Consider the following 21,606-nt stretch of genomic DNA (forward strand, 5'->3'; position numbering starts at 1 on the left):
GGTTTTTTTTTTTTTGAGACATGGTCTTGCCCTGTTGACCGGGCTGGAGTGCAGTAGTGTCATCACAGTTCACTGCACCCTTAGCCCCACGAGGCTCAAGTGATTCTTCCCCTTCAGCCTCAGAAGTAGCTGCCTCAGGCAGGCACCACCACACCTGATTAAATTTTATTGTTTTATTTTTTTAGAGGCAAAGTCTCACTATGTTACCCAGGCTGCTCTCAAACTCCTGGGCTCTAATGATCCTCCTGCCTTGGCCTTCCAAAGTGCTGGGATTACAGGCCTCAGCCGCTGTACTCTGCCTTGTCCTGCTTTTGGTCACTCTTCAGTGCTTGCAAATTGCTATTTCTTGTATTTTTCCAGACGTTAAAGTAGTTTTCTATGGGAGGGTTTGTTTGATACAAGCCACTCAGCCATTTTTGAAAGCAAAACTTAGGAACATGTTTTTGAGCAGAATTGAGGACTCAGTTACACCAGAGACAAGGCCTGTGCTTTGATGCCATCTGTACAGCTCTGGAAGTTCTTCAGGGGCTCAGTGGCCTGGTCAGCTGGAGAGTGTGGCCAGAACAGATCTGAGAGTGTGGACAGTTAAGGGACCAGAGGTTTCTCCGATGAGGAAGCTGGGAGCAGGAATTAAGAGAGAGCTGGAGAAGATGTTGGCCTCGTTCAGGTTCCTCTTTGCTGCCTCTGTGCTCAGACTGTTATGGGATGTGAGAGAAAGTACGTGGATGTTCAGTAAATGGAGTTTATGGTTATGGAGGCCACTGGGTTGAGCTTTACTGGGATTCCATCCAAGTGACACAATTCCTTGTTGAGTCATCTGGTGACTTCTCTGCCCTTCATGGAAGCAGAAGTGCCTTGTGACATGTGAGATGTGATGGGGTCGTCATCGTTATAGTCATCAGTAGCGTCACCATCGGGCACCTACCTTTGAGGGATACGTTTCTCCATGGTTCTTTGCTTGTTAGTTAGGCAATAGTTAGGCTACGTTAACAGAAACCCAAAGTGTCAGTGACTTAAACAAAATAGAAGTTTAGTTATCTCACAGAACAATCTGGCTGTGAGCAGTCCAGGGCTGCTGAGGTAGCTTCTCAGGGTCAGGGAGTCAGGCTTTGTTGATGTCATCGCTACTCTGTCACCTCATCTGGATGACTCATCCCCACCTGACAGTGGCGAAGGGAGCAGCTTTGGGCACTCCCTACCCATAGGAGACCTGTCCTAAAAGATGACTACATCACCTTTACATCCCATTAACCAGAGCATAGCCACCCAGCTGCGAAGAAAGCTAGGAAATATGGTCTTTATTTGGAGCAGGCCTGAGTCCATCTACACGCCCAGAGTTCTATTGCTATAGAAAGGGAGACTACATACTGGGGACAACCAGCAGTCCCTGCCACCAGTCCTAAGCTCATGCCCTGGTTCTTGTTCAAGGGTGACTCTACAAAAGGAGCATGTTACTTCTGGGGAGCCTATTGAGCATTGAGGAGTTGAGAGACTTCTACCTGCTATGCACATTTCTCCATAAGGGAATCAGAAGACAAGGATTATCAATCTAAAATAGACCTGTGAAGGAGAAAGTCTGCCTCCGCAAGCACTGGTCATTGCAGATTAGAACCTTGGTGGCTATACTATGCGAGGCTGAGCTGGAAAGAGCCTAGTGCTGCTAAGGTTGCAGTTTTGATCTTTGCCGCCCTGCTGCTGATGAGGGAAGTCACACTAGGCATGTCCTTTAGCCTTCTTGGTCTGTTCTTTCATCTCCAAAGTAAGGGATTGATTGGGTTGTGTCTAAGGTGTTTGTCTAGTGCCCACGTTCTAGCATCATATGCTCCAGAGTGTAGAATGACCCTCCACCTTCCATATCTTTGTATTATGAAGCAAGCTTCCAGGAGGGTGCAGCCACACTCAGCCCTTTGTGGATTGAGTTGGGAGTGTGACTGTGTAAACACGCACACTCCTGCACATACATTGGTGCACACCTTTGCATTCAGCCTAGGAGGGCCTGGAAACATGAGCTCTTCTATTTTCTTGGGCTTCTCTTGGTTGTATTTTTTCTGCAGTCAGAAATCATGACATTCCACACAATTAAACTTATTTATTAAACTTTATTTCCAAGGACTTTTTCTGATTTTGGAACTATTATATGTTCATTGTGGAAAGCAGAGAAAAGTGTAACGAAGGAAGCAGAATGCTCTGCCATGACCCGGACTGTGCTGCCATTACCACTTAGCAGATTTCCTTCACTTCAGTGTCCAGGAAAACATAGAAAACGCTCAGAGATCTGCTTGAGTTAATCGAATGGGGATCACTCGCCACATGATGTTGTATAACCTGTTTTCTTTTAAACTGGATGACCATTTCCCCGAATCCTTAAATATTTCTCGAGAACGTGATTGTTAACAGCTGCCAAGGATTCTGATCACATAGATGAACGCATTGTACTTAGTGCCCTGGACTTTCAGGCATGTCCGGGTCTTTGTTATTACTGATTACATAGCAGTGATACCTCCATTTTACATTGACAGCCTCTTAGTCCTTCTCACAGATACTGGGTGCATGTGAGGCCCAGAGAGGTTGGGTGGCTTTCCCAAGGCCACACAGCAAGTGAGTAGTGGGTCCCGGCCATCCAGCTACAAGGCTGGCTGCCTCTCACAGGTGCCAGGGCAGAAGAGGCATAAGTATGGCACAGGGTAGCTGGTGACAGCTTCCAGTGTTTTGGCTTAGGGAGAAAGGAGCCAGTGGTGCCTCCCAGCAAGAGGCCACTCTGGGTGGTCTGCAGTGCCCCCACCTGAGAAAAGCTATGCCGGTGTTTGCCCCCACACTGCAGCAAGCTGCCTGCTCCTGTCCCCTGCCTCCCACCCTCCCCAGGCCAGTGTTGAGCCCAGGCCCATGCTTCAGGGCAGAGGGAAGACGCTTTGGAAGCTGCAGGTTAGGTGGTAAGGGGAACAAGGCAGGGAGCCCACATCGGCGGGGCACGGGCAGGTATGTACTTTGAGTGGCCTGGGTGACCTTGCCCCTGGGGAGGCCTCCTCGCCACTGTGCTCTCACCGCTCCCAGAGTACTTTCCTTTTCCAGAGAGGATCCTGCGCTATAAAGGCCACCACCTCCATCTTTCCTCGGCTTGATCCGTCTTGAGAGGGCTGCTGAGTGCTGGGTGGAGGGGCAGGGAGGGCAGAACATGGCCACATTAGAACTGACCTGAGTGTCCCCTCTTGCTGGTTATGCCACTGTCTGCAGTCACCAGGCTTTTGCCCCTTTGCATGAGATCTTTCGGTTTTGACCGTTCTGTGCTTTTCTCTAACAGGCAACCATTGGGATTGACTTCTTGTCAAAAACCATGTACTTGGAGGACCGCACGGTGAGCACCTAATTTTAGGACTGGGAGGGACAGGGAGGGCTCCTTCAGGCTTATCCCCTAGAATCCTTAGCTGGGCACCACTGAGAGCCCCTGCCCACCCTGGGGGCTGGAGCTGGTGGTGCCAGCATTGCAGAGCCTGGCTCTCCAAGCCCCCTGGACCAGGAGGACCTCACTGCCCCACTGACTCTTCTCCCCGTGGTCCTGCCCTCCCTGAAACAGGTACGACTGCAGCTCTGGGACACAGCCGGCCAAGAGAGGTTCCGCAGCCTGATCCCCAGCTACATCCGGGACTCCACAGTGGCTGTGGTGGTGTATGACATCACAAGTAAGTGAGGGTCTGTGCTTAAGGGAGGGTGGCTCATAGAGGCTCCGGGGCCCAGGTGTGACCCTGGTCAGACCTGTGTGTATGCGTGTGTGTGTGTGTGTGTGTGTGTATGCATGTGTGTGCACATACGTGTGTGCAATTGTACCCTGAATGCAGAAAGGCAGGGGACAGAGGTGAGTTGCCTTTGAATACCAACATGTTTCCCACTGCCCCCACCCTCCTGCGACAGGCGTGGGTTCACAGGGCCAGGGTGGCTCTGCTCAAAGCAGGGATCAGTATGTGGTATTAGCTGATGCTCACAAGGTTGGCCCTGCCCCAGCCTCTCTGCACTCTCCCTCTTCCTGGCTGTCAGATCCCTAAGGAGCTACTTCTGAATTTGTGTCACCATGGGAGAAGACACTGGTCCCTGGGCCAACCCCGACCCAACAGCTATGGGTGCAGGACTCCCTGGGAAGGTCGGCCAAGGGGGTCTAGAAGTGCAGTAGACTGGTAATTCTTCTCCAACACTGTGGCTCTTCTGGCCAGTCCTGTTTTAACAGGACTGCACAGCGTGTGGGGGTGGGGGCTGATGAGGGGCCAGACCTGCAAGGCTGGTGTCTTGGAACACACCTGATAAGCCCTCAGGGCTGTGGTTACCCTGAAGTGGGCAGACTCCGTGGGTGCTGTCCACAGCCCTAAAGTCACATGGGGAAGCATGTGTACCCCTATGCTGGCACATGCCCCACCACCCAGCCTGCTGCCCACTCCCTCTGTCCATTCCTCTGCTGACCACAGGTCCCCTCCACACCTGAGTACAGGTGGGAACCGGGCCTACAAGGACCTGGGTTCTCATGGCATGAGGTGCATCAAAAGGGAGACTGGGCTGTGGGAAACTGAGACTTCTGAGGACAGGCACCTCCTCTCCCCTTGGGTGCGTGGACTGCCAAGTGGTGGGCATTGCCTTATGGCTACTCGGCCCCACAAGGCCTGTCATGGCAACTGAGGGAGGTCAGGCTGCCAGAAGTGGCCCTGTCTCTCCTGGATTTTTGAGTGCACCTGGCTCCCCCGACTCTAGCCTTGGGGCCACCTTTCCCCTCCTTTCCCCTACAGAGCCTCACGGTTCTCTTCAGAAATGCCTCTGGCCTTGCCAGACTTCCCTGAGCTCCCATGGGAAGTGGGAAGGCCACTCAGTAGGGCCCCGCCTTCCCTAGGACTGCTGTGTTCTCCTCTGCTTACTCCTCACTGTCCAAACTTGCCAAGTCCTGTGTGTACGTGTGTTTGTGTGTATGTGTACGTGTGTATGTGTGTGTATGCACACACATGTGTGATCCAGTTCTCACTCTCCACTGAATCCCCAGAGTCAGGTCTGACTCTCAGGTGGGCCCCTAAAGCCACTATTCCATGTGGCAGATCATAACACTGTGACCTTCCAGATGGGGTGACTCCTTTCCCACAGAGGGTGGCTGAGCAGTGCAAGCGGCTCCCCAGGGCTGGGTGGGGCGTGGTTCCCTCTGAAAGTCCCAACCTGGCTAATCTGTTGACTGAGCTCACACCCCTCCCTGGGTATCTGAGGGCATGCGCTCACCCTCCCTCCTGCTCCTGGCTCACACCTCCCCTTCCCCTCTCCTGCTGGTGGTCGGCCCTGCCTTTCAGTTTATCCCCACTTTCTGCCTCCAGATCTCAACTCCTTCCAACAGACCTCTAAGTGGATTGACGACGTCAGGACAGAGAGGGGCAGTGATGTTATCATCATGCTGGTGGGCAACAAGACAGACCTGGCTGATAAGAGGTAGGCGCTAAGGCACACAGGTGCAGGGTGCTTACCCTCCACTCCTCTCTAACTGCTCCTGCACAGGGAGCTCTGGCGTGCATGGGTGGTGTGTCTATCCTGGCCATGCATCTGGGGAAGGTTCCTTGAGACACGAGGAGCTTTGAGAACACCTGGTAGACTCTCACCCATGGGTGTCTCATCTGTGAAGGCCTGCCTTCCACCGCCAGGCAGGGGCCAGGCACTCCTCTGTGTGCTGTCTGCACACAGATGTGTGCACCTGGCTTGGCCCAGCAGTGCACGGTGTAAGGCCACAGCACTGCCCCAGACACAGCAGTCCCCTGGGCCCCAGTGTGTGCACTGCAAACTGTCTGTGCCTGTGTACCGTCCACACCAGTGCGCATGGGGGCGCGAATGCCCCGGGCCCTAGGTGTGTGCATGCAGAGCATCTGGACCACAAACCTATAGCCGGAGCCTGCTCAGCCTGGTTTGTGGCTGCATATGGCGTGAGGCTCTCTAAAGTGGCTTTTCCACACTGCCCTCCATGAACAGGGAGGACTGAGGTGCCATGTATGTACATTGTCCACTCATCTCACGTGACCCTGACTTGGGCAGACAAAGTGATAGGCTGTGGACTCCAGCTAGCAGTGCAGGGCTCTCGCAGCGTCCCTTGACCACCTGAGGGATCATCTGAATTAGAGCCTGTTTTACTAGAGTTCTGTCCTTGAAGGAAGGAAAACTGGGCTCAAATCCCAGTGCAAAGGGTACCCAAGCCTTTCATACCCTCACCCACTTCTGCCTGCTGCATTGTGGAGCCCCTCAGCTTTGTGGCCTTGGGGGAGACACTTTTAACCTTAGCGTTCTCATAGGGAAAATGTGACTAATAATACCACCCAGAGTGGCACTGCCTGGCTTGAATCTCTTCACAAACACAGGCTCTGCAGTAGTGACTGTTGGGAAAGGCAGGTACGGGGCAGTCCTACCCTAGGCCTGCCCCATGGCCTAATTGAAGCTGAGAAGACACAAAGGAAGGAGTGGGGGGAGGGGATAGTGTTCTGCTGTTCCCTGGTGCCGCTTTGTGCTAAGAGACTGTGGTTGGCACCCGGCAGAGGCCCCTGGGATCAGAGCCTGTCTTCTGGGCTGACCAGGGGCCCAGTGGGCTCCCTCTGCCCTGCTGGACGGGTCCCTCCTCATCTCTGCCAGGGGCTGCTCCTCTACGGAGCTGATTTCCCTCCTTCCCCTCATCTCTAGGCAGATAACCATCGAGGAAGGGGAGCAGCGCGCCAAAGAACTGAGTGTCATGTTCATTGAAACCAGTGCAAAGACCGGCTACAACGTGAAGCAGGTGAGGACACACCTGGTACCGGGCCCGGCATGGCGTGGCCCTGTGGTCAGCCGCAGGCTCAGACCTGCCTTGCCCTGAGGGGCTGGTGATGGGGTTGGGGCAGCCAACCAGAACACCCATAGGTGCGTCCAGTGCAGGGCGAGCTAATTTCTGGAGCTGGTAAAGCCCAAGAGAGGGAAGGAGCACTCCAGGCACAGCGTGTGGAGAACGTAAGTCACCAGCCACTGTAGCAGCGGCCAGTCATGGCCCATGTAGCAGGCCCTAAGGGTGTCCAGCCACCAGCTTCCAGGCGGCTGAGGGAAGCAGTGGTCCCCTAACGTCTCACCTCACTTCAGATGGTGGGTGTAGGAAAATTCAATCCAATCAGCATTTGGGGTTCATGCCTTGCACTTCGCAAGTGCTAAGGGCTATGGAGGGCAACTCAGGCGTGGAGAGAAGAACCCACCATGGTGTGGTTGGAGCTCACAAGAGTTAGGGCTGTGGAGTTAGGGCTGACCTTGCAGCATGAGGCCCCCTGAGTAGTCCATGGATGGAATTCAGCAGGTCAGCAGACAGGGCTGGAAAAAGTTGCACCTTTATCTTCAGTAACTACTGACTCGTCCATAGCACTGAAGGACGCCTGATTGGTCCTTCAATGATGAGTGTAGGCAGTGACTCAGTCTTCTTAGCAGTGCCCATGGCTTTACCACCAGCAGAATTCACAGATGCTTGCCTGTCACCTCATGGTGTTGCAGGTATCTTGAAGTTTGCATGCATCACTGTTCCCTGTCACAGGAGTTATTATGTTCATAAGGAAGCATGAATATCAATGCAGTTTATTTCAGTACTCAGTATTTCCTTTATCATTCTATATGATTGATTTCACACACTTCAAAGGAGTCCATAGGCTTCACCAGACTGCCAGAGGGGTCCTTAGCTCACGAAAAGGTTAAGATCTGCCGTTGGGGATGAGAAGGACTTGGAGAGGTGGTGAGGAGGGCAGGCACGCCAAGCAGGGGAGCAGCAGAGTTGTGGCTGCAGGGTGCTCGAGGTGTGGGGAGGGGACGCTGGGTGAGGAACATGGTTGGCCTGGCTTTCTTTCCTGCCTTGCCACTCCAGCATTGCTGGGAACCCTTGGCAAGCTGTGTATGCAGCACTGGCCTTCTGGATGCAATGGTGGTTTGCCCCATGTGGGCACTGCTGGTGGCCGTGGGGAAGGTGGGCTGGCAGAGTGACAAGAAGAGACAGAGTAGAAGGGATACTATGTGACACTGGGGAGCCCCGAAGCTCCAGGACTTAGTGCCCCACCCTAACTGGAGTATCCTCAACAGGGCTTCACTCACTCCCATCTGTTCCCAGCCTCCCTTGGTGTGGGCTGAAGCTGTCACGGTCCTTCCCACTTCCTGGGGGCATGCAGGAGAGACTGGGCTGGGCTGCTGCTATTTGGGGGTCCTAAAGTCATGGGATGTAGATGGAGGGCAGCACCAGGAGGTCCATAGGGCAGGTAGCATCTGCATCCGCAGTCAAGGTCAGGGAGGCACTGATGCCTTCACCCCCAGAGGGCTCTGGAACCCACGCAGTGGTTTAGCAGGCATTTAAGTGTGGTCAATTTTGAACACTGTGTGGCTCAGAGGAGTCTCCATGTGGTGCGGACTTCTGGATCTAAATGTGAGCATATCCACTCACAGAAACCCATACCTGGCCCTAGAGCACCCTTCAAACTGGCATTTTGGCCACCAGCAGAGGCTGTAACTGTTTTCACAGCCAGACAAGCAGATTGGAGCTGCCCAGGGCAAGGCCGTGAAGGAGAGCTCAGGAAGGGTGGCCCAGGCCCTTCGTACCCTTGCCCACTAATGCCTGCCCCACTGCAGAGCCCCCTCTGCAGCCTGTCCACAAGGGTCCTACACCCTGCCGGGCCCACCAGCAACTTCCCACTTGGGCCCTCACTGCCTGTAGCCCTGTCACTCAGCCCGGGTGCTCAGGGAAGGGGATAGTGTCCTGTGGGCTCTGGGGTGAGGCCATGAATAAGACTCACCCTGTCTTCAGAGAGCTCATGCAGTGGAGGGTATGAGCCCAGAGCCCACCCAGTTCCTGCAGTTCGCATTTGTGAGGAGAGCGGGTTAGTCCATTCAGGCTACTGTAACAAATTGCTATAGGTGGGGTAGGATATAAACAACAGAAATGTGTTGCTCACAGTTCTGGAGGCTGGGAAATCCTCAGTCAAGGTGCAAGCAGATCCAGTGTCTGGTGAGGGCCCATTTCTTCCTAGATGGCGCCTTCCTGCTGTACCCTCACTAGGTGGAAGGAGCAGACAGGCTCCCTCAGGCCTCGTTCATCAGGGCACTCATCCCAACCATGAGGGCTCTACCCTCCTGACCCTAAGCACCTCTTGAAGCCCCACCTCTTCATACTGTCACATTGGAGATTCTCTTTCAGCATAGGAATTTGTGCGGGGACCAGCATTCAGAGCATAGCAGTTCAGAGTCCTCTGTGCCTCATACTTCTGCCTTGTCACCTCCAACATTCCATCTCTGCCAGCACCCCATCTGCCACTTGCCCCTGTCCCCTGCCACCCATGCCTGCCCTGACACACACACACACACACACACACATAGAAAACCCACGTGTACACAGACTCACCTTACCAAGGACACACGCTATATACACATTCCCCGCAAACTTCACAAACACACGCAGAAAGATGCCACATATTCACACACCACACTCACATTCCCCCATAGGCTTACACAAATACACATACACCTGCCCACATGCACCACTCACAACACACACATTTCTCCATGCAGCCCTACAGGCAAAACACACACACCTACACAAAATAAACAGCTCACAGTCCCACACATCCAAACAAGCTCACAAGATTGCATTCACAGTCCTGCATCCCTCATGCTCTCAGAGAAGCCTCGCCACTGTGCCCATGTGGCCCTGGCCCCTGCTGTTTGCTGCCTTGATGCTGGACTTGCAGGGCTCCCTGAACAGTCTCATTTGTCTCAAGGGCAAGTCGGTTCCCTACACCTGGTCCCCGCAAGGGCTGTGTCCAGAAGCCCACCTTAGGGCCTGTCACCTGGAGGCCCAGACCATTTTCTGCACCAGAGGAGATCCCCTGCAGTCACATGCTATGACTTCCACATCCCGCCACTTTCCCCGCCCAGCCCTGCACAGGCTCTGAGGCTCCCCACTGCTCCGTGGGACAGTTGCACATCTCCCACAGACCAGCCCCAACCTGACCTGGTGACCCTGCGGCCAGCCTGCTTGGGCAAGAGGCCACGGCTTTCCTTCCTTCCTTCCTTCCACATGCTTACACTGAGGCCTGCCCAGACCCAATGCTGTGAGAGGCACTGCGAGTGCAGGAGACAGAACATAGGCACAGCCCCTGCCCTTCAGATGGGCAGATGGGAGACTAAAGCTGCAGGTTGGGAGAGGAAGAGGGCAGAGCATGGAGACGCAGTGCGGAGCGGAGGGGAGGGCCAGGGTGGGGGCTCATGCTGCATTTCTTCATCTCCAGCTTTTTCGACGTGTGGCGTCGGCTCTACCTGGAATGGAGAATGTCCAGGAGAAAAGCAAAGAAGGAAGTATCCTTTTCCTGTGACAAGTGAGTGAAAAGATGCATAGGAGGAGCCATTTATTCACTGAATATGTTAGTGCAGTGGTCAGACAGTCACCAGTCCCCTGCCCGGCCTTCTGTGGACCGCGCGAACGGCACAGGACATCCTCTAGTCAGGGTGCGGCTGAACCCCCTGGTCCTGGAGCCCCCATCTGGTTCTAACCACTTTCTTCTTCTCCTAGAATAGCAGGAGGATACCAAAGGGGTGTGCACAGAGTGATGCTGTGGTGTGGGGAGTGAGAAACAGCGACTTTGCCCTTCTTTACTGAGAGCATGGTATGGGTTTTATGAACGCAGGCAGAGTCTCCACTGCAGGGAAGGCTCTGGCACTGGTGACGTGATCTCATCATGGTTCAGTCTACTTGAGACAGCTCCCACTTCAAACAGATGCCCCCTTCCGTGTACCGCCGCGTTCTCCACCCAGCCCTACACAGCCCCTGAGGCTCCCCCTGCTCTGTGGGACAGTTGCACATCACCCACAAACCAGCCCCAACCTGAAGAGACACCTAGAGGCATAAACTGAGGTTCAGAGAGGTAGTCTGGTTTGCCCAGTGTCACACAGCATGTAAGTTACAGTTAGGATTCATACTCAAGCTTGCTTCCTCCATATCCAGCCCTATTTTTTCTGGGACATCGTCCCTCCAAGGGCATTTGAGAGGATCAGATGAAAACTGTGAAGGCATTGCCCACACCCGGCCTCCCCTGCACCTAGTCAGATGTCCCCACCTAAGTTAGCCACTAGAAACTGGGCATGCAGATCCCTGGCTGGCATCCTTTAGAATGGACCTGTCCCTACACAGCAGCTCTCTAGCATCCCCCACTGATCCCACAGGCCTCTAAGGGCAGACATTTCTGACAGATCAGAGAAGGGCCCTGGGAAGATGGAAGGGCACCTTCGGGCTGATGAAAATCAAAAGCGAGAGAAGCACACAGCTTAATGTTGGAGGCCCAGAGGGGCTGGAGTGGTGGTTGTGCTGCTCCCTCCCCTTCTGCCTGATGGAGCTGCTGGGGCAGGGTGGGCAGGACACTGGGAGCCTCAGGGTGGCAGCAAGAGGGAGCCTGACACAGGCCTGGAGGGAGGCTGGGCCTCTCCAGGTTTCCTTAAGGAGTTCTCAGAGCAGACTCGAGAGTCACCCTGCTTAGGGGTAGGGCAGGAAGGCTTACCAAGGAGCAGGTACCCCAGCAGTCCCATGGTCTGTGTGTCCCCAGAAGACAAACTGGCCGAGAGGAGGGAGTTTGAGGAGTGTCTCCTGGTTGGTCAGTTATGAGACTCCAATCATAGATAAAGAGACTGAGGCTCAGATACTTGACAAGGGTACTCCACAGCTCTCAGTAGCAGAGCCAGGCTCCAGAGCTCAGAAGAGAGACCCCATGGAATCAGCTGTCACATGGGACTCCTTCGAGGTTCCAGGAACATACAGAAGCCAATCTGAAGGGCAAACATAGGAGCAGGACCAAGGGAGAGGGGCAGACAAGGTGCAGGTGATCCCTGCTGTGCTTGCCAGCAAGGGGAAGGGTTGCACTGCCTGCTTTCCATCCCGCCAGCTCTCAAGGCACGGCACACTGGCCAGGGTGAGTGGTGATCATCTCATTCACATTCTCCTGGAGTCACACTGTGGGGGCTCCAGGCTGGGCCCACAGTCAGGTCAGGCTGGGCTGAGTGCAGGGTGACAATGTGCCTAGTGTCTCATCCAACTACCAATGACCTTCGGGCCCCTTGAGAGAAAGGATACAGGGCAGGTTGCAAACACACTGCACAGGGCCATGTGACCTGTGTCCCTTTTTCTAGCTATGGGGCCCCCTTATCTGGGTAGATGTACTCCCATCGTCTCATGAGGCAGATGCTGGAGCGGCCACCAGAGCTCCCAGAGAGACCAGGTGGAGGCAGCCGTCACTCTGCTTACTCATAGTTCAAATCCAGGTGTTTTGAAGATGTGTGCTTTGGGGTCAAGTTCATAATTGTGTTCAACATTGAGAGCAAACACACAGAAGCACTGCTTTGTGGCGATGTATAAACTGTTCACACTTGGCCTCACTTGCTCCGCCCAGGGCTTGGGGAATGTGTGGCTTGCAGTTTCTGTCTCCTGCTTGCAGGTCGAGATGTGGGGGCTGCCTTCTTCACATTGAACACAGGAGGGCCCCCTCAGGGCCGCTCTGGCCAACACTGCCCAGCAGCACCCTCCACTGGTCTCCTGCTCTCCCAGCAAAGTAGAGGCCAGGGGGCCACCAAATGGTAGAGCCCTAAGCCCCTCATGGGGCCTACATACACAACTCCCCAACCCCCACTTTCTGCCCAAATATAGCGTGCCTCCATTGCATGGGCCTGCACTCCTTCTGCACAGGCTGGCTTACACAAAGGGACAGCAGTATTGTGGGCACTTCATGAAGTGGCTCTAAGCAGGTGAGGACAGTACACCCCACACTTGATAGAGCATGCCCAAGGCCTCCCAACTCCTTAATTCAGAGCTGGAACCACATCCAAATAATTGGATTTCACAGCGCTGTCGCCCTCTCTGATGGGGCTGTGGGGTGCTTTGAGATTCCAAATACAGAGAGGATTATACTGCAGTAGGGTCAGAGGTGCTGGGACTGGGGAAGCATACCCAACAGTAGGAGGTGAGTTTGTAACAGGTTGTCTGGGCCCACCCATCACTGTTCCAGGAACAAGAAACAGTGGACACTGAATGTGGCTCATGACGGGCCACACTTGACCCAGAGGGAAGAGGCGGGTGAGCTCTGGCCGTGCCTGCCAGAAAGGCACATATCAAACCTCTTGAGGCTTATGGGAAACCCTGAGTTTCCTCCTCCAGGGCATCATTTAGACCTGGGTCCAGTCATTCTTCCCTATCCTGTCAATCAGCAAGCACCCCCTGAGCACTGCATTTCAGTAGCATGTGGCATAACGAGGAAGGAGGTGACATTAAATGGGAGCCTGTGTGAAAGCTCCTAGTGGAAGAGCTGGACCTGTGCTCTCATATTCTGCAGCCACACATGGCTATTCCGACTTAAACTGTTAAAATTCAGTTGGATTAAAAGTTCAGCTCCTCGCTTGCACTAGCATCCTTTCAAGTGCCCAGTTATCCTATCCATGTTGCTAATGGTGAGACCTTGGACAGTGCAGATATAGAATATTTCTGTCATCGCAGAAAGTTCTTTGGACAGTGCTGGAATAGAATTGGTTTCCTGGATGTCTGTGCATTGGGACTCTCCAAAGAAATTGTTAAAAACACACATCTGGAGCCCATCCCCACATCTACCACGGTAGGGCCCAGTGAGACATATTTTTAACAAATATCTCAGAAACTTTTGATGTAATCCATTTGAGAACTGCTGCTGTGCATTGTATGAAAGTATTCTGACTCCAGTTGTGCATGAGATTTTTTTAGTGGTAGTCAGGTACCTTCAACTGGGCAGAACGTAATGCTGTAACAGTGGCCGACCTTCGAGCTAGACCAGTGGTTCTCACCGAGGACTAATATTGCCCTCCCCATTTGGCAATGTCTTCATATGCTTTGGCTCATCATAAATTGGGGAAAGGGAATGGGGTTTACCTGGCATCTCATAGATAGTGGTCAGGGATGCTTCTGAACATCCTACGTGCACAGGACACCCCCATCACAAAGAATTGTCTGGCCCAAAATGTCAGTAGTGTTGAACTTGAGAAGCCAGTCCACAAGGGGCTTAGCACAGCCAGGTAATTGAAAGTAGAAGGCTGGGGTTGGATTACCTTGGGTTTGTATCTGAGCGCCTCAGTTTCCCAGCTGGCAGGTGGCCGTTTCACTCCCCACTGCGCGGAGTCTCATGTGGAAATGAGGTAGCTCATTTACAGCGCTCAGCACAGAGTAAGTGGTCAGCACTGCCTGGAAGGGCTTCAGAGGAGAAGCCACTAGTGCATGCACTCTGGACCTAAGAAAGAGAACACTATTAGAAGTAGAGATGAGGAGAAAGGCTGGGTGCAGGGAGGGAGCATCACTTCTAGAAGGAAAGAGCAGCATGAACAAAGGAAAGAAGGAAAGCATAGGACGTGTTTAAAGCAAGGGAAAGTCTGGTTGGTGGCGCCTCGGTGTGTAATCGAGGGAAGGGGATGAGCTAGTGTTAATGCAAGGGGAGGCCTGAGTGAGAAATCCATGGACGCTTTGTTTCTGTAGCAGAATGTGACATGATTGTCACCTGAGCTGGCTTTGGGAAGCCACCATGCTGAGAGAGAGCTAGCTGGGCTCAGAGGGGCACTCAGAGAAGACCGGGAGATCTCAAGGAGGTCTGTGCCAAGGCCAGCGATACAGAAGGGGACTGGGCTGCCAGCATCAGCCATAAAACTACAGCTGCCAGAGAGAAACAGCAGGGCATTCCTGGAAGTGGGTTCCTATCAAAAGTGGGTTCCTGCCAGAATTGATAGGCAGTAGAGAAGTAGGCTGTTTGACTGGAGTAGAGCAAACAAAAGGTGGGCTGCAGGGGGCAGTGGGAAGGAAGGCATTTGCTTATTATCTGTTTACTCCTTTATATGCTGCAACGTGTGTATACATACAAACAAGATAAAGTTGTATGTGTGTGTGTGTGTGTGTACACACGCACATATGGAGAATAAAGGTAGGAAAAGCAAAGAAAAGTCAGAGATAAAGTCATACTCAAAATATATGCCGCGGCTGCATGGTTGTTAGAGGTGGCCAGAAAGTTGGCTCTGAGCATCCTAACAGCCAAGGCAAGGAAAGAAAAATGTGAACTTCAGGAGAAGCCTGGCCTTTCATAGTATTTAAACCAAAAGAATCTCTCCTGTTGTCCTCAAATAGGAGCCACAACAGCATCCTTAGGATGCCAGCAGCAAGTTCCATAAGAGCGCTTCTTATACCACCACACCCCGCACACGCCTGTCTTAGGGCAATCCTGCAGCCGGCACCAAAGCCCTGTCCAGGAAGAGCAATTCTGTGAGGTATCAAAGGGCCTGATCCTCAGCTATAACTAGGTCTGGTTTGATGCAAGGCTAAAACTTCAAATACGGTCTTGGCTTTGCGCCCGGTGAGCAAGGGAGAGGGCCAGCCTGGCTGTGCATTTTGAAGCAGTCCCTCTGGTGGTTCTGGTAAGTGCTTCTCTAGCCACAGCCCCTGAGGGCACCAGTGGAAAGAGCTGGCAAGGGGGCTGTGTGTAGGCCCCATGGATGTGGCCATCCTCAGGATCTAAGTGATGTGTTCTGACTAAAGCTTGAGGGGTTTGCTCCTGCTGCCAGTTAGGCAAGGGCCATGTACCTTTGTGCTTTGAGATGTGAACCTAGTGGGCTCTTCATCTCCATTGCACTTTGAGAGGGGCTGGCAGGTAACCGGGCTGAGGCTGGGAATTGGTGTTTGAGCACAGGTCAAGGGGAGGCTTCTGAGAAAGTGAACCTCTGGCCTTGGTGAGATGGTGATCCCACGGCCCAAGCAAGACAAGCTTTGCTTGGGTGGACAGGCATCGGGGGTAGTAGATGGGTGAAGGGAAGAGGAGGCAAAGTGGGAGCTGGTGTTGCATCCTTCCTAGCCCACCCAAACCAAGAGCCAAGTCTGTCGGTGTTTGCAGAGAAACAGAGCAGTAGCCAAAGGGTGCGGTGCACAGGGCTGAGCAGGGTGGCAGCTTCTCCAAGAGCGTCTTCTTCCTTAGCCCATCCCCTTGCAGTGATTGACATCAAACTGGACAAACCCCAGGAGCCCCCGGCCAGCGAGGGCGGCTGCTCCTGCTAATGCAGAGCCAACTTGCAGCTTCCCATGACACTCCTTGCTTGTTGTGTTGCTTCCTATTGGCTAGCTTCCTAAGGGGGGAGGGAACCGAGTTACAAGATGGGAGGATTTTTCTTTTCTCTCTGTCTCTAGGAGTAGGGTGGGATGGGGAGGGAGGCTGGGCATCAGGGATCACGTCACTCTTAACAGCTGTTACTTAAACGACTATTTTTTGGTTTGGTTGTAATATATTGTACTTTATTAAGATTGCCAAAAACTGTTAAAATTTAAAAAAAATTTAAATCATGTGTATACAATTTTTTGCCAGATAAAAATGTAGTCATTTTTATTTGAAAGATGTGCTTTTTGTTTTTGTATATTTGTAAACTTACAGAGAATCTTTTCCACACACCTCCTCCTTCCTTTCCTCTTTGAACCATTTGTTACCTCTGCCTTCCTCCCATCCCCAGCCCAATAAATTAAAACAATTAACTGAGTAACTTAATTAGGCTCCCAGTCCGGGGCCATATGGCCCCACTCTCCAGGCCCTACTCGGTTAAATCAAACATTGGTTGAACACATCAGCCTCTGAAAAGGTAGCTCTGACTCTGTCCTTCCATGCCCAGAGTGGGTCATCAACCTTGTGTGGAGCTGAGACTAAGGCCTTGTGGGCTCTAGGCAGCCTGGCAGCAGGCCCCAGGGGTACTGCTCTCACTTCTCTTTCCCCTTCCCTGAGAAGCCTTGAAGGGGTTGAGGGTACAGGCAACTTTGTGTTCTCCGTACCCTCGGGGACTGGCAGAGGAAGAGGCCATCAGAAGGACGGGGTGCTGTCGGCAATTGCAGCTGTGCAGTGCGTGGTTATAGACTGGGGTACCATGTGTAGTTCTGAAAACATTTTAACCAGCCCACCTGGCAGTCTGCACACATGGCTGGGCTAACCCTAAGAAACTCAGTGTGTGATGTTGGGCAGCGTGGCATCCTGAAGCCTTCCTCCTGGGTGTCAGGGAAGCTGGAGTCTGTACTACTGGAGTTGAGCCTCTGGGACTCGGGGGAAGGGTTGTCTGTGAAACCACCACCTTGAAAGATCCATGTTCTTAGAGCCCAAGCTGCTAATATTGTCGAGTACTTTCTGGAAAAGCTGATCTGTTGCTGTGTGTTCACCCCACTGGCAGGGCACAGTTGAAGTCTTTGTGGACATCCCTTTGTGGCTATTGCGGCTGCACTGTGGTCACCTGAGGATATGGTTCAGGTGGGGTCTCCAGAAGGCTGCCTGGGGTACTAGGACTTGCCCCCAGAGAGCCATCTCTTCCATTTTTTACTAATTCCTGAGAATGTTTTAGTCCTGAGGACCTGTAAAGTCTCTGAAGAGAACTCTCTCTCTTCTCTCTAAGTGATATAACCCACTTGGCCAGCATTCCAAACAGGCTCAGACTCACTGCCCTGAGCCTACACAGAGCCAGGTGCAGTGGACAGTGAGTCTGGCCAAAATGTCAGTCCCTCCCTCCCTGCTGTCATTGGCTCTCCCTCCAGGCTGCTGCTGGGCATGTCATAGATGGGATGAATGACCATCTGGGGTATGGTGGGCTCAACTCCACAAGGTTGTTGGAATGAATGTTGAAACTTCTCAGAAATTAATCCGAAATGGCAGGCAGTAAGTGCAGCAGAACCTGGCCGGACTGATACTTGTGCAGTGGGCCTGCCAAATGTCCTCTGCCCAGGAGGCTGTGTGCCAGAGATCATCGCTAGAGAGGAATTTTTCTTCAGGTGAAGAAGAGACGAAGCAGGATCCCACTGAACACCTCTTCCAGAAGGCAAGGACCAATGTTTGAATGTGTTTCAGATGTCATGTGTTTAGTTTTTATATGTGTGTACATAATTATATATAGAGATAGACTTGTGTATACACCTTCCACAAACACATCCTCACACAGAGATACATGTGCTCAATGTAAATTCTTGTTTCTCCTGCTCTCAAGTTGGAACTTGCATTGTGATAACAGTTTTGGAAATTCAAAAGTACTGCAGCGTGTTGAAATAAGAAATACTTAATATTGTCAAATAACTTGTGATTGTCTTGCCATCAATAAAATAATACATAGTTGTGTTAAACTACAGGCAAACAGCCCACGGGAATATCTTCACCATTTCTCTATGTACTTTATATGCACGGGTGTGCATGCCTGTGTGGGCCAGTGTTCCCCCACCATGGGCACACCCCCAAGTGGTGCTTGTTGGAAGAGTGCTTACTTACCTCGAGAGAATTCACAGGAGTCCACATGACAGCATCCTGCCCGGCTGGCAGCGAAGGCCATCACCTGTGGCCTCTGAGACCGCCCCGTTTACAGGGTCTGTGCTGGGTCTCAGTGAATGAACATACGGTAGATTTTTATTTTCTTGGCACTAAAAATTAGCTTTTTTAAAAAAAAAATCCTATAAAACACCGTAGAAACTCAGTTCCCTTCTCATGTGCACACACACCCAAGGCACCATGGACTGTTTTTCCATCCTGGCCTAGAGGAGCGGTAAAAGATGGCATTTGGCTTGAAGTGGCCTTAGTGAGTCCTGCCTTTCCTAGCACGCACACAACATTCTCTTAAGTTTGGGTTCTCCCCAGCCCCTTGGCCTCTGAGGCTGAGGGTGGCTTCCTCCTCCTGTCCTCCCGTATCAGCAGTTTCATGGCGCTCCCTTCCACAGGTGCGGTTTCCATCCTTCCTTTCCTGGGGTCTGGAAAGGCAGGCACACCTCTTTTTGGGAAGTTGTTGGTTCCCTGATTTTTGTCTTGAGAAGGCACCATCCCTGTCCCCTTGCTTGCAGGTAGGATTGGCACAGTTAAGGTTCCATAACAAACTGTCAGGTGCTCTTGAAGATGTCATGGCATTGCCTCAGCACCCCAGCAAGAGCATTGCATCTTTGCTGAATCCAGATGGGTTAGCAGAGGGCAAAGTAGAGGATTCCTTTGAGGAAATGTTCTCAACTGAGTAATTCAGTCCCTCTCCCTGACTAGACCTCACCTGGCAGATTAGCAGGATCCTCTTCTTTTGGCCTTCTTTTTTGGGAGGGTGGGGGGGGTGAATCTCAAAAGCTATTAGCAAAGCTCCTGTTCTGCAGGCATCAGGAAGATTGAATATAAGATGGAAAAAGCAAACAGCCTATTTCTAAGTGGAAACACATTGGTTCTGATCACTCCTAACTTACTGGGCGATCATACATACATCAGTATGAAGGTGTGACATCAGAATCATGAGCACTGTGGCCGCAGTTGTGGTCTGAGGTTGGTGGTCTTGGTAGCTGTTGGCAACAGTTTCCTTTGGTCATAGGCCTCCCTGCTGTCTATTGCTGCTCTCTTGTCATCATCCTTAACCATTCAGTCATGTTCCCAGGTCTGGGGGGAGCAATGGCCAGACTAGTTTCAGTGTCTCTGGCAACAGAAACAAGGATTGAAATGGTGGTAGCTAAGAGTGCAGACACATCTGGGGTGCAAGGTCTCCATCATCCTGGTGGCCAGCCAGTGCTGGGAGGCCCTGCCCTGGGGTACCAGTAGTGTCAATAATAAAGGGATGGCCCTGCTACCTTCAGTGTCCTTCAGGTAGAGCAGCCTCATTCCTTCACAAGTTGAAAGGCAGGTGAGGATGTCAGGACATGAGATGAGACCAGGGAGCCGAGGACGGTGAGGCATGTGTGAGCCACGTAAGGTGCAGCTGAACAGAAGTATGTATGTCTGTGTGCATCAGCCAAGAAGGTTTTGTGCCCACTCCTTTCCAAACTACCTCTCCCCAAAGAATATGAGGCATTGTCACCTTGTTACAGCTGTGAGAGGCAGAGCTCTCATAACTTCCTGTCTACGAGCAGGAAAACCAGGATGGAGAAAGGTGACTTGATCAGGATCCCCCAGCAAGTTAGAAATGATCCGAACCAATGTGTTTCCACTCTTCATCCATGGCTGCCCTGTGTGTGAACAAATGTGACTCCATATTTATTACACAGCAAGGACTGCTGTGCATGGGTGTGTTCCTCAGACCATCTCTGCACTTAGGACACCAGGTTCTTCCCAGCCTGTGAGTGAGAATATTGGTGGTATTTTGGGCTCCTCTACTGCAGAAGGGCCAGTCCCCAAGTCTACTCTCATTGTCATGGGCACCCACACCGATCAGGACACCCTTTGAATTTTTGACATGAACTATTTAGGTGTCCCAAAACCTTGGGATCCCAATGTGCAAACTCCTTGGACTCCAGACCCCTGTCTGGTTGGCATTTCCAGCAGCGCGTGGTTTCATTAGGAAATCCTTGTAGCAGGGATTTAGATGGCTTCTTCAGGAGGTAGGAAGACTCCGTAGCATAGAAGGCCAGCCTGCATCTCACGGTGTGTGTCCACTTCTCCCCTCACTTTCCCCTCACCCATCCCTTTAAAGTGATTGGCTGTGAGGAGCACAGAGGGTGGCAGTTCCATCTGTTACGGGCTCAGAAGACATAGCCACCATGTTGACTTCACATTAAACTGTGTAAAATGTGGAAAAGACTCAGCATGTTGGTCAAACAATAAACTGTCCTAATTCTCAAAACAAAGCTTCTTGTCTGTGTTTTAAGTGGTGCTTCACAAGTTGAAAGGCAGGTGAGGATGTCAGGACATGAGATGAGACCAGGGAGCTGAGGACCAGGTGCTGTCATAAACGGGGGGGTCAAAAACCGAGCTCCTCAGATGTGTGCTCCAGAAAGTCCCTCTTCTCATGCCTGAGTGGCATGTCCCCTACTCAAAGCCCTTTGCTGTTTTGCTTCTTCCTCCAACTCCCCCAGTAGGAGGAAGAAGCAAAACAGCAAAGGGCTTTGAGTGGACACCACTCTCATGAGTTTGTCCCATCTTTTCCCCTTAGGAGTTGCCCATCAAATCTAAGGGGGAATGATGGGACACACTCATGAAAGTAAATCCACACGCATTTCCCTAATTTGCCTTCTGCTGAAAGGCTGATGGGAAGGGAGCCTCCGGGCAGAACTGAGAGTCAGGGGTATGAGATCTTCCTTCATCCCCACTCTGTACTTGCCATGGCTGTGGGATTAGGAAGAGGGGGAGAGGGTACAGGGACTGGATCTCTCATGCTTCTGATTTTCAGAAAGCCGTTTAAAGGCAAGAACTTAAGGTGAACTAGAATGACCTTTGACAACATCTAGCTGCCACATTTCATCCCCAGCCCCACCCCACACCAGTTAGGAACATCCCTGAGTGGCCCCTCCAGGTCCCAAAGTTATCTCCAGACTAAAAGATGCTCAGAAGCCAGCATAGTTCTGGGACCAATCCAAAGAGGAACAAAGGCCGAGATTAGGTAAATTGCCCTAACTTGGGAATCTCACTCTTCTTCAAGTCCAACTTTACTAATTCCTTTCCCTTTCAAGGCTTCTAAAGATTCCACAACACCTTCCAATCTGCTGCCACCTCAAGGAAGCCATCTTTGATTAGAGGAGACAGGAACTGGACGTCCCCACTAAGACTTTTTCTGGCTGCCAGTTGTAAAATGTGAGGCAGACCAGGTACAGGGGTTGTGGCAAGTCAGAGGGCT

General features: G+C 52.2%; 1 protein-coding gene across 1 annotated transcript in view; it reads left to right on the forward strand.

Moving 5' to 3' along the window:
- RAB6B (RAB6B, member RAS oncogene family) overlaps positions 1-20,620 on the forward strand; it is a 74,262-nt gene extending 53,642 nt beyond the window's left edge. Inside the window, exons 3-8 of the mRNA XM_002759601.7 lie at positions 3,299-3,352; positions 3,572-3,677; positions 5,334-5,445; positions 6,676-6,769; positions 10,275-10,341; positions 16,017-20,620. Of these exons, the coding sequence (XP_002759647.1) occupies positions 3,299-3,352; positions 3,572-3,677; positions 5,334-5,445; positions 6,676-6,769; positions 10,275-10,341; positions 16,017-16,081 (498 nt within the window). The 3' untranslated portion in view covers positions 16,082-20,620. The remainder of the gene's footprint in view (positions 1-3,298; positions 3,353-3,571; positions 3,678-5,333; positions 5,446-6,675; positions 6,770-10,274; positions 10,342-16,016) is intronic.
- Positions 20,621-21,606: the final 986 nt, after the last annotated feature.

The sequence above is a fragment of the Callithrix jacchus genome, chromosome 17 (assembly GCF_049354715.1).
Source record: "Callithrix jacchus isolate 240 chromosome 17, calJac240_pri, whole genome shotgun sequence".
NCBI lineage: Eukaryota > Metazoa > Chordata > Mammalia > Primates > Cebidae > Callithrix > Callithrix jacchus.